At 41.6% G+C, this 12,500-nt stretch overlaps 1 protein-coding gene across 2 annotated transcripts in view; it reads right to left on the bottom strand.

Annotated features, from left to right (window-relative positions):
* Positions 1 to 624: 624 nt before the first annotated feature.
* The window catches only part of LOC138037814 (potassium/sodium hyperpolarization-activated cyclic nucleotide-gated channel 2-like), a 24,861-nt gene continuing 12,985 nt past the window's right edge, over positions 625 to 12,500 (bottom strand). The window contains exons 2-8 of one of the 2 annotated variants that reach the window (XM_068883707.1): positions 10,524 to 10,748; positions 9,659 to 9,872; positions 8,500 to 8,649; positions 7,000 to 7,218; positions 5,047 to 5,193; positions 2,423 to 2,663; positions 625 to 1,299 (exon numbers count right to left, since the gene is read on the bottom strand). In XM_068883707.1, coding sequence (XP_068739808.1) covers positions 935 to 1,299; positions 2,423 to 2,663; positions 5,047 to 5,193; positions 7,000 to 7,218; positions 8,500 to 8,649; positions 9,659 to 9,872; positions 10,524 to 10,748 — 1,561 coding nt within the window. In that variant the 3' untranslated portion in view covers positions 625 to 934. The remainder of the gene's footprint in view (positions 1,300 to 2,422; positions 2,664 to 5,046; positions 5,194 to 6,999; positions 7,219 to 8,499; positions 8,650 to 9,658; positions 9,873 to 10,523; positions 10,749 to 12,500) is intronic. The other variant, XM_068883708.1, reaches the window with a different exon arrangement.

Genomic DNA, 12,500 nt, shown 5'->3' with positions numbered 1-12,500 from the left:
TGATCCTAAGCACTCGTTAGAACATGGCTAGTTAATAAAAGTGTCCCACCTGACTCTGGCGATTACATTCAGGGGTGGCGCAGTGGTGAGAGCACTCGCCTCTCACCAATGTGGCCCGGGTTCAATTCCCAGACTCGGCGTGGGTTGAGTTTGTTGGTTCTCTACTCTGCACCGAGAGTTTTTCTCCGGGTACACCGGTTTCCACTCTCCTCAAAAACCGACATTTGACTTGTTTTACTTTCATTGTTCATTTCAGTTTACAGTGTCCCCAATTAGCGCTCCAGCGCTAGAACGACTAGACACTTAAATAAAGTTCCTTTCCTTTCCTTTACCATGGAGGCTAAAATTCTTGGGATATTTTGCGCCCTGAAGATATATCTGTGGCACTTCCCTCTCCTCCCCCCAAACAATGTTAAAATTTTGCGTGCCGTACGTCCTAAGCTTCCTGCGTAACTGTTTCCTTTTAACAACATTGTAGGAGGGGGAGTGAGGAGTGAGGAGAGACAGTGAGACCTTTCTGCGCAGTCTCAGAAATTTGTGATCAATAAAACTGTACGATTTTCTCTATGAAGAATCGAGCTCTCCTCATTTCAGATATCAAGAAAATGACATCCTACTCCAACAGATGCTAATATTATTATTTTATTGACAGAAACACTCTTCCCCGCGCACAATTTTAACGACAATTATAAAAACACAACTTAAAGCTTATTTTTTGTCAGAGTACCAGGATCGATTTGTGGGGAAATTTTCTGCATTGGATGGAAACACGTTCTCGTTGGAAATCAATTGCAAACCTAACAAAAACAACTATCTTATAGCTTATTGGGGTTATAAAATCCCCATTTTTAAGCGAGATAGTATTTCACACATTTTCTTCTCTACGTCATTAATGGAATGGACGAACTGGATTTTGGGGTAATTCGAAGTCATTCTACGTGACCATATTGTCGTTGGTAATGTCATTATTAAGTGAATCGGCCCTAGTAATTATAATCTCTGGGGTAACCATATTTTCCTGCGCATTCGCAAAGTAGGAACAGCTACTGCATATGACACTGTTTAGCGAGCTCTGCTGCTGCTTCCCAGCCAAAATGTCTCTTGACTGATAAGTCATGAGATCCACTGGTTTTCCCATCCTACTTAATCTCTTGGTCGCCACTGACTCCATGAGTTGCCGCATCTCAGGATACTCGTCCACTACTTCTCTAAAATCCTCCGCGTGTAGAATGTAGATGTCACACACACTCTTTGCCACGATGGTTGCCGTGCGACGAGCATTTGTCAGTAAGCAAATTTCTACAAGAAGATTCATTTAAAAAAATTCGTGGTTAATTAATCAGGTTGGAAAAAAATGATGAGTCTGGTCTCAAGTTTTTTTTGGCGACGAAACAGAATCTAAAATGAATAATTTTAACAAACAGACGCAGACAATAAACCAACCATAGCTCACATTAAATACATGTCATTAGCACTGAGCGAGGAAATCGCATGAAAATAACGCACAGTTAGTTTTGTTCTCACCGGCTGCGAACATGGCACATTTTACAACCAATTAAAAACCAATCGCAAAATTACCTCCGAAACTCGAAAGCACTTAAAAATGGATTTGTTATGCGTAAAGAGACTTAGGGCTTCGAATTTCAATACTAGGCTGGTTCATACTAGGGACGCAAGATCTCTTTAAAGTATGCCAGAATTCTACTTCGTGTGAACGGGGTTTATTTTAGTAGCAGTGCCTTAGTTTGTAACCTTACAAAGGAGGTATCTTCAGAGATGCCGAAGTACGATCTCAAGTCTAGTTTTATCCCCCCTCGAATGCGTACTTGAGCACACCAAAGCACGATACGGCGATAGGACTTTCGGTAAGTCTCACGTTGACTTGCGTTCAGTCGCAATTATGGCCTTCTTGGACTCCAGTTTGAACTCGCCTGGGGCCGTCGTATATTTATTACCCATTTCAGCCGGGTAACGTGTCGGTTTTAGAGGACAAAGTTCTTTGTCGTCTCTCCTTATCGCCAGTGTACAAATAGAAATTTGTCCGATTTTGTATTTCCGTCCCGTTTCACTTCGAAATCTAGTCCCAGGATGACCCTTTTTTTTCAGATGTGTATGTTCGCCGCCTGATTAGTATTGGTCAGTTAGAAAAATAGTTTAGATAACGTAACTCTAGTTTATTTACCCAAGACCATAATCAATAAACGATATTCTTAAAACTGGTAACAATTTCTGCTTTCTCTCGATCCAAACCAAGCTGCCAACCGACCAGACAAAAAGCGAAAAGAATTCCTTGTAACGGCTGATGCGATAAAAATGCAAACTTCATCGTGATTGCAAGGACTCGTATTCGTTAAGGCTCTCTTTTACTCGACATTTGCAGATAGCAACCTAATCTTAAACATTCGCTCTACGTGAAGTCTACCTCCAAAATATGATCCGTCTGTCAAATCTTCACTGGCTTGTCCTTCACAGGTCACGCTGACGACACCCGTTTTGAGGAAGTACATCTCTGTGCCCATTTCTCCCTCTCGAATTATAATGTCTTCCTCCAAATATACTTCAAATTCCAGTTTGGTTATTATGGCGGAGACGAACTCTGGGTCGGCATCGGAGAAAAATGGCACCTTGCGGACCAGTTCCCGGCAGTTGTGATTGATAATTGACTGTTAAAGACAAAGAGATATGTCACTATCCATTGATTTTTGCACACACTAAGGAGGCCCTCCAAGGGGTTTTGGGGAACAAGGGCACTTAAGCTAATTCAAACTGGGGAGCAGGGGATCAATGTCAAAATATTTTAGGGAACAAGTGAGAAAAAAAAAACAATGTTAGGGATCAAAAAGGTGGGAACAAGTTTGAAAGTAATGTGTGGAACAAGGGAACAGGGACACCCCCTGGGAGGGTCTCACTAGGGAACAAGTTTCATGGGCATGAAGCGGGGATAAGCCCCTTCTTAGGTACCCATAGGGCGCATGTTGCAGGGACATTAAGCAAACTGGTGCTCACGAAGCAGATTGAGGGATAACCATTATAGAAATCACTGAGGGCGGACGCTACAGCTTGGAAAAGAAGCTAGCTATTGTACGACTGCTGTCAATGATGTTACTAGAAGAAGAAAGCTATAATAATTTTGTTGACCGTAAACGGTGGACATGCAATTGGCTGAAAAGAAGAGAGGAAAAAGGAGCCTGGAATAGCCAATAGCGCGCTTTCATTTCCTCATTTCTATTTTGTAGCGCAGACAGTTTGCAGAGCAGTACACACGATGTGGCATTGAAAATTGGGGTTACTTTTTTCTTCCCCGCCTCATGACCTAAGAATTCAAACCAGATGAATTTCATACAACATGCTGCAGTTTAGCCAGGCCTTTCTGAACTAGTTCACCTCGCGGTTTCCACACCATACAGGATCTCACGGCTACTTAAATCTATCTAGCTTATCTCAGTTAAATGAGAAATAACATAGAAACACCTTTTCTACACTAGAATTGGACACTAGAAGGGGAAGCCGACCGGCCCTCTAAATAAAGCCCGGTTTACACGATAAACATTTTGGGCACGGCACCCCTACAATTTAGCACCCGTGCCTAAAATTTTAGGTACGGTTCCCTCAGTTTTTATCGTGTAAATGGAAATTTTATGGGCACGGGTGCCCAAAAATTTAGGGGTGCCGGGACCATGTGAACAGGTGGTCCGGTGCCTGTTTTTCAGGGGTGCCGTGCCCATATTTCCTGGTCGAAGATGGCAACATCTTAATGACCAAACCCAGAGTCCCTAGGAATGATATTGTTTTCTCTTCTCGCTGAGAGTTATGGATCAAATCCAAGATGGCGTCGAGTTCCAACAGCAATGTGAGGTGGTCGGAGGAGGCCCCTGTACTTCACTGACCATGTCAAACCAGGCATCAGATCGCAAACGCACCCAAATACTTCTTATCTATTCTTGGCTGGTTTACCGCAGCTAGCACGGCCTGGACAAACATTCTGCGCCTCTCAACGTTGTTATAAAAAGCAGTGTATGAGTGGTTTCTTCCCTCGACTAAATATTCCTGAAAATATATATTTCTTCGCTTTCTCATGAAAAAGCAAAAGAAAAAAGCACGGTTGCCCCGTGTTCTCATGTCTGCCATCTTGAAAGTAGTTAAACCGCTGACAAATGCATCGATATGCTCAACAATTTTAGAGGTGCCATTTGTAATTCTAACGGTGCCCGAAAAAACAATTGTGGTACCCCAAATAAAGAAAACTTTGTCGTGTGAACAGGCAATGGGTGGACCGAAAATATAGGCACGGGTGCCAAATCGGAGGGGTGCCGTGCCCAAAATGTTTGTCGTGTAAACCGGGCTTAACTATGTTTAACTGATTTTGGCAAAGGCGCACTTTACTCAAGATAGTAAACAAGTTTTAAACAGAGCACATTACCGGTGACAAAACCGATGCCGGACTAAAACCAGTAAAAGTACCTTCTTGGAGAAAAAATTGGGACTAATGCACAATATAATCACTGACCTAAAGAAACGAATGGAGTTAAGCTTATGAAAACGAAAGAAAAACTGTATACAAGGAGCTCCGTAGCTGATTGCCGTCCAAAGATGGAATTCTTTACTTTCTCAAATCCCATAACACATCTTGTTTACCCACCAATATTTTGCGTAAATATTTTTTTCGATTTTCTCTTGGAACATAAAGATGTCCCAAGAGAAATGGAAAATTTTATTTTATTTTATTTCTTTTGGGCGGGATGGAGGGCTAAACAAGGTGCATTGTGGGATTTGAGAAAGTAGAGACTGGTATCTTTCGTTTCGCATTGTTAGGAATCATTCCTTTGCCGTAGTTAAGCAGTTGGAGGAAATACCAAAACCAATCGTAGCAGTCACACACACAGACCGGCTTTTCACACTTCCCCGGCTGAATGAATTTTCTTTGCTGTATGATAGATAATCTTTGCTTGTTGTAATTTACCGACACAATTCTATTGATTCGGTTTATGTTACTCATGCCAATCGAAAGATACTCTGTTACCTTGGTGTATCAGTTAATTTACCTACCTTTCGTAGTGGTCGCGATACTTCGTGTAATAATCTCTCCTCGTCAAACAGTTTTCCCTGAAAGCGATGCTCGTAATATTTTGTAATTTTGTCCCGAAGAGGAACAGGTAGCCGTCTGTGCGACATGTACTCCTCAATTTGTTGAAGCTGTAGACGAAAAAAACAAACAAACAAACAAACGAAATCTCCCTTGAGCCCGTCACTTCTGAAGATGTATGTTGTAGCATACGAAACGTCAAGTCGAAAGTAAAATGCATGTTTGTAGCCGCTGTTTGTTTCAGGTTTTTGATTAAGTTGAAATGGCCAAAGAGCAAGAATATTTATGATCATTGGAGTAACTGTTTTTAAATCACTTTCAATAACGATAAAGAAGTAGTGAGGCGGCTGGTTGAGTTACCATGATAGGTAGTGTTTCTCTTAAATCATCTGGGCCATCTTTGACTCTCAGACCTCAACTAATAAACTGTAATTGTTATTTTTAAAAAAGGGTAAAGGAAGTCGGTGTTTTAGAGCCGACATCGTGTTTCAGTTTACAATAATGCTCTACTTATACGGTCGACCTCCTGATTGAACTATAGGGAGCTTACGAAACGAGGACGACGACGGCTACGAGGACTTCATTCAAAAATACGAGTTCGCGTTATTCATATCACTGCGAAACTATATCATGTAGTTCCGCGTTAAAAATGTGTAGTAACTGTCGAGGAATTAAACTGGTATGAGTGAGTTGGAAGCGTAGAGAGAGAACTGAAAATTCATCGTCATGTGCAAACGTCCGCCACAGAACCTTGAATTTGGTCATTTCACGACGTCATTTAGGAGATGACGGCAAAGAAATGTACGAATGTGTAAAACGCACGTGCAGCGCGTGCAGAGCCATCGTTTTTGTTCACTAAACCTATTGTTTTGTAGCGTCGTCGTTGCCGTCGGCGTCGTCGTTTCGTAAGCTCTCTAATATAAGTTAAGGAACACAAATGATCGAAGGACGAGTCACGGTGAATGAGAAGATAGTTAAGTTTTCTAATTTGCATTAAAAAACTTAACTTAATTTTTTTATAATATACCCAGAACGTAGAATGACCATTTTCATCGTCCATGCGTTTGGTAACTGTGCACCGTTACTGAGTACGCTGAGAGGCTGGAAACGAGCATAAAGTTGCGCTGGAAAGCCGAGAGCGTTCTCATGGCAGATGGGATTACCTAAGCTCTAATAGGGTTACCACATCCGCCTTGTAAACACAATGAATAAAAAGAAATCTGTGATTACTTTACTCTTTGCTAGGGTAGCCCTAGTAGATTGTTTTTTTTTTTATATTATTACTCTCCCTTCTTGCAAACAGGCTCTTACTCTGAACTGACCTGATGTCAACAAGACTCAACTGCACTGAACTCGGAGTCCACAACTAGAAGCGAACAACAGCTCTAGATTCCTGTCAAGACCCATTTATTTTTGGATTGAAACTCCCGCAGGAGCCCGATGACCAATCACAAGATACTAGCGTCACCGAACCGGAACTGCCCTTGTTTTTTTCAGAGAAGGTAGTCTAAAATTGATCGGTCTGTAAATATGCCGTGACATGCTTAGTATTGGCATTGTTCGTTCCTAGCCATGGGCTTCCGCCTGAACTGAAAGTTTTTCTTAACACGATAAAAGTAATCAGAAAAGCTGATGAGCTCGTTCATTTAAATTTGTTAGAAATATCAAATGCTATGAAAACACTCTCCAATTCTGTGTACAGTCTCTTAAAATCTGTATAGTGACACCAAGTTACAATACTAATGATTGTAATTGCACAAATTGTGTAACTGTCCAAAAATTCTACAAGAAAGATTTCAATAATATTCATAGCTGTTATCCTTGTGTTTGACAATTCAGATGAAGCAACTAAAATGATAAACAAAAACAACAACCAAATTGCAAAGAAAGAGAATTTTAGTCGAAATTGATGTTACCTTTTCTCTGTAACTGCGACCAGGAGAATCCATGCTTTGGATCACATTGATGGAATAGGCAATAAATAGCGCGTAGAATGTTGCTCCAGTCATCATGCTAGTTATGGTGACGCAAGTCTCTGGCATATTCTGTGGTGGATGTCGTCCATAACCAATGCATAGCATGTGCGACAAGGCCTTGAAAAGCGCCCAGAAATACTGCTCTGTCCATGGTTTATACTACACAAAACAGTTGAACAGGTTAGGCAAGCGGGAATATGTACACTCTGGATTACAAAAAAACAAAAAAAACAAACAGAAAGGTGCACACTCTAACACCAACCCTGTGTGGCCAACACATCACGCACGTGCACAATCATTTCACCATTATCATTATCGTTATCAATAGTGTTGTCGTTATCGTCATCGTAATCGTTATCGTTATCGTTACTGCCGAAATACTGATGGCCTGAAGAGAAGTCATGGTTTTTATCGCTGCACTCTTCCAAACATAAAAAAGAAGATGTCTTCAAGTATATTCGGGAGCAAAGGTTTGAAGACTTATGAATGGAGTTAAAGAGAACCCGAGGGGTCGCACAATGTGAGTTATGGAGGCCTTGGAAAAGCTGTAGCTTATTTGGATTGTAAAGTTGTCTGAAACATTCGTTTAAGTAAGGAATCCCTTAGGTTCTCAAAAATTTTCTCAAAAATTTTCATTCTAATCTGCTACCCTTGGCCTTCCTTAATTTCTTCACCCTTGTATCCTCAAGGAACAAGTATAAAACTAGGCTTGCTTCCAGATCGACGTTTTGCATGCCTTTAGCGAGAACAAATTACGGTAAATTTAATATTTGCTGTAAGGGAGGTATTCTTTGGAATAATATTGACGAATCTCTAAAGTGTCTAAGTCTCAGCAATTTTAAACGTTCCTTAAAAAGGGAGATTTTCGATTCCTATTAATAAACTTTTGTGTTCTCTCTCCTGTTTTTTTTTTTCTGTACTCCCTGACTTATAATCTGTTCTCCTCATTCCAGAAAGCACCATAAATTTACAAATACATAATCTGATAGAAGCAAAAACAAAATATTTGAATCTCGTTCCCAGGCTCTCTATTGTTCCCTTTCCTCGGCAAACCGAGGGAAGAGAAGAAGAGAGATCCCAGGGACGGGTAGGTGTACTTCGATATTGGTTAATTTTCCTACTCGATCCTTACCAATTGACTGTCACTAGTCCCCATAATTCAGTTAATTAAGCTCTATCCGTGTATACATCCTTTAAGTCTATATACCGTGGCAATGAATTAAACTCAAAAGACGGAACCGAAATCAATAACATCTATTAATTAAGCTCAATTAAAACCTGACTGTATACAACCTCTTTTAATACAGCTATCTGTGCCACATTTGGATTTTATGCAACGTAAGTTTCCTAGACGAGATTTATGGGCTCTGATAACAACTTAAGTATCAAATAACTAGGTCTAAAAAACATAATGCCAAGTATTAAATATCATCATCAAACCCGCAAGTCGTGAATCGTAACCCACGAATCATCTGGGAAGTCGTCGAGAACTGGAACGAGATACTGCATGCAGCCATTCCAGTGAGCAACTAACAACATCAGGCTGATCAAGTTTACAAACCGGATTACTGAACGAGTCATGTTTAGAACCTGCACGGAAAAAGGAAAACAAATTGAAGTAAAATAAGAAGTTAGCGAATATTCTACTCCTGCAACCTATTAATTGAATCCCCTCATTCCTTGGGCAAACGTCGTCCGTTTGATTGAAGAACTTGAGAATAGATCACTAGTTAGGGTTCTTCGTCTGCTAATTCGTCTGCGTGGAAATATGGGCAGAGACCTATCGTTCGTGTGGACGGTACTATACAATACACAATACAATACATACTTAATTGACCACTCCCCATAGGGGCTTTTGAGGGCCAATGAAACACAACGAAATGACGGAACAGAACAACAACAACTGTTAAGAATCCAAGATGGCCGGAGGCAAACCAGTTGGATATTTACAAGTGCAGCTGAGAAGTTCAACCAGGGGACTACCAGGATCAAATTCAACGAGTGGTCAGAGCGGGTCTTGAACTCGGGATCTCCGGATCTCAAGACAAGCGCCCTAACCACTGGGCCACACTGCCTATTATTTGCGTTTTGACAAACGAATACCTAGGAGAATTTGTATGGACGGATTATCCGTATGTCTTTTTGCATGGGTACGGACAGAAGACCAATTTCTCAAATATTAGTACCTCGATACATGATGCTAACGGTTAACTTGAAGTTTGCTGCGCCTATTGAAGTTTCTGACGGTCTCACTAGTGTCCACGCCTGTTCGTCAGGTTTAGGAGACTCGTCTGGAAACGATAATAGACAGATGATTCGTCTAAACGATTCGTCTGTTTCTACAATTTTAAAATACACCCGAAAACAATCGCATAGACCAATCGCACTGACTGAGACAGTCAAATTAACCGATAACAGTTCGCGCCGCTTACGGCCAGTACAAATTGTTTTTGCCATAGATACTGTAATGATGCAAAACCGAAGAAACTAGCGAAACTAATGTTAGTCTTAATGGGAAACCATTAGTGGTGAAACCCGCATTCTAATTTAAAGAGGTATGCAAGCGCTTTAGCTAAAAGAGATAAACCATTGAACGCACCCTTCCACCCACCTCCTCGTACTGTTGAATTTTGCGCACAAGACGTGATATTCTAAGAAGACGAAGTAAACTAAGCAGCTTTGCCATGCGCAGAATACGAAGGGCTCTTGAAGCGCTAAGCAAGCGACCGGATTGACTGCTGCTTGCCGTCGACACGATGTAATCAAACGGAAAGGAAGATATGAGGTCAATTATAAACCATCCCTTCGCATACCTGTAAAATAGAATACAGTCATCGTTTATAAAGGTGAAAAGGTAAGCTGTCAACACAATCACTACAAGTGCCCAATTCAGTACATTTGTATTATGAAGCAACCAGTGCTGTAAAATCCCTACTGAAAACCAGTCAATCAGAGTGCTCCGTTTAGCCTGAGAATTGTTTGCCGTATAATAAAACATAACATTCGCCCTAACGATATGCTCGAAACTTTAACTCACAAATCTTTCTTATAGCGGTTACTTTACCTCTATCGATTTCTTTGGTAAAACCAAAATTCATAAAAATTAATGAACGCGTAATTCGTCAAAATGACTACGAGTCTCGAGTAGAAAATCGCGCACTGATTATAAGACAAACTTATCCTTTTCGTGATTTTTCTTGACTATGTATCCAAAACAAAACGTGACGGGACGTTTTCCCTTCGCGTTCTCAACTGCAATTAGTCGGAACGAGCGAAAATGCGAGCTTGAGAAACAAATGAGGATCCGGTAGATCAAGGGATTAAACCGCCTCTGCCGAGTCCTCAGGCTATGCCGTGTCCTCACCCCCCCCCCCCCCTTTTTTTTAGCCTTTGCTTCTTCCTAAATCAGCGAGCCCGGAGAAGAGTTGTCTTTTATTTCTTCAAAGCGAAACGTAATGACTTACCGTATCGCAATTTCCTTGGGGTCTAGAATAAATTTGTTAGGTGTTCCATGAATAAGGACACCTGTTTTGAAGTTCAACACTATATCTAGAAGGAATATTCCATCAGATATAACGTTAGCAACAATCCACGCTGGACTCATATCATTAGTGAAGAAAGCAATGGCTACCGGTAACACGAACAGGTTCACAATCAGCAAAAGCAGAATCATCAGATCCCAGTAAAGTCTGAAAAAAAAAAACACGCATCGTCAAAGATCTTGGAACATTTTGGCAGTAATGGAACTAGCGATCATGGCTGTGACTCATACAAATCAACAAACCTTATTATACCACTGTAACACTACCCCTCTCCCCTGCTTAATAAAATGTTATTACCATTGTTGATTTAAAAAGACAGTTTAGGGATGGGGTGGGTTGGGGATCAATTGTTAATTACTCGGGCTTTTCAGGGGAAACGCCCGAGGTTTAATTTGGGCTTTGTTTGTTTGTTTGTTTTTGTTGTTGTTTTTTGCGTTCAGTCACAAATCGCACTCAAGCTTGCAAAGTGCGTATGCGAAGTTAACCAAAGCTCATACGTGGCCTGGTTGTGGAATGGCTGATTCATCTTTTATACGGCGCATCTGCGACGTTTAAGCCATTGTGCATACGTAGCATTGAACGAAAATGGAGTACTTGAAAGTAACCGCAAATATGTTGACTAATACGCTCAAACCACTTACAAATCATTCCCATTTCCCTGGAAATGATATTCTACGACTTTGATAAAGCCTTCGATAGCGTCCCCAGGCCAGCGATGTGGCAGGTCCTTGAACGCCATGGCTGCCCAAGGAAATTCACGGCAATCATACGAACTCTTCATCACGGAATGAGGAGGCCAATATCAAACCGGCCTATCGGAACCCGCTCCAATGACAGGGGACCTAAAACAAGTATGCGTGCTCGCCCTTCACTTTTTTCTATCTTTCTCGCGGCCATGCTTCGAGGGATTCCAAATGACAACCCCGGAATCGATTTCCGATACCGAATAGACAGCGGTGTCTTCAATATCGCCCGCCTCAGGTCCAGAACCCGTACAAACAACGTACGAGTCGCAGAGCCCCAATATGCCCATGACAACTGCACCATGACCCATGAACTTGAAGACCTCCAGACCTCAGCGAACAACTTCTCCAATGCCAAAACACGCTACGCCTCACCATCAACGTACTAAAGACCAAGGTCCTGTTCCAACCTCGTCCTCCTGGCCATCAACCAAAGTTGAGACCCAAAGTTACCATTAATGAATCAGATCTGTAGAATGTTAAGCAATTCTCATACCTTGGCAGTGTATTAACCTCAAATTCAACCGCTGAAAAAGACATAAACAATCTGATCAAGGCCGCCCATGCTTCGTACGGAAAATTCTTCTAATCTGAAAGAGTTCAGTAATCCTTCGCCGAACCTAAAAACCAAACTCATGGTCTACCGCGGTATAGTCACCTCTACCTTACTGTATGCTTGCGAAACATAAGTCCTCTACCGAAGAGACCTCCGAAAACTTGAACGATTCCATCTATCCAAACTTCCTGAGATGTTGCAAATCAAGTTGCAACACCGAGTTACTAACAACGAAGTCCTCATTCGAGCAGATATGGAAAGCTTAGAAACCGTCATTACCCGACATAGAACAAGATAGGCTGGACATCTTGCCCGAATACCAGACTCCAGCCTTTCCAAAGAACTCCTCTTCTCTGAACTTATATGTAGCAAAAGACCACGAGTGCCCCAAAAAGACGCTACAAGGACCAGCTCAAGGCTATCTTGAAGAGTACCCGGCGAAGTCGACCCGGTCAGTTGAGAGATGGCAGTTACAGAAAGAAATGATCCTTGCAGAAGGACTGTTCGTGAAAAAAAAAATCAGTTTTTGAGAACAGCAGAAGGCAGCATGAAGAGACGAAGAAGGTTGAGAGAAAAGCAAGAACTCAAAACCACGTGAAC

This window comes from Montipora capricornis, chromosome 2, assembly GCF_036669925.1.
Source record: "Montipora capricornis isolate CH-2021 chromosome 2, ASM3666992v2, whole genome shotgun sequence".
Classification (NCBI taxonomy): Eukaryota; Metazoa; Cnidaria; class Anthozoa; order Scleractinia; family Acroporidae; genus Montipora; species Montipora capricornis.
The sequence above is the reverse complement of the archived record's forward strand: the minus strand, read 5'-3'. Positions and strand labels throughout refer to the sequence as shown.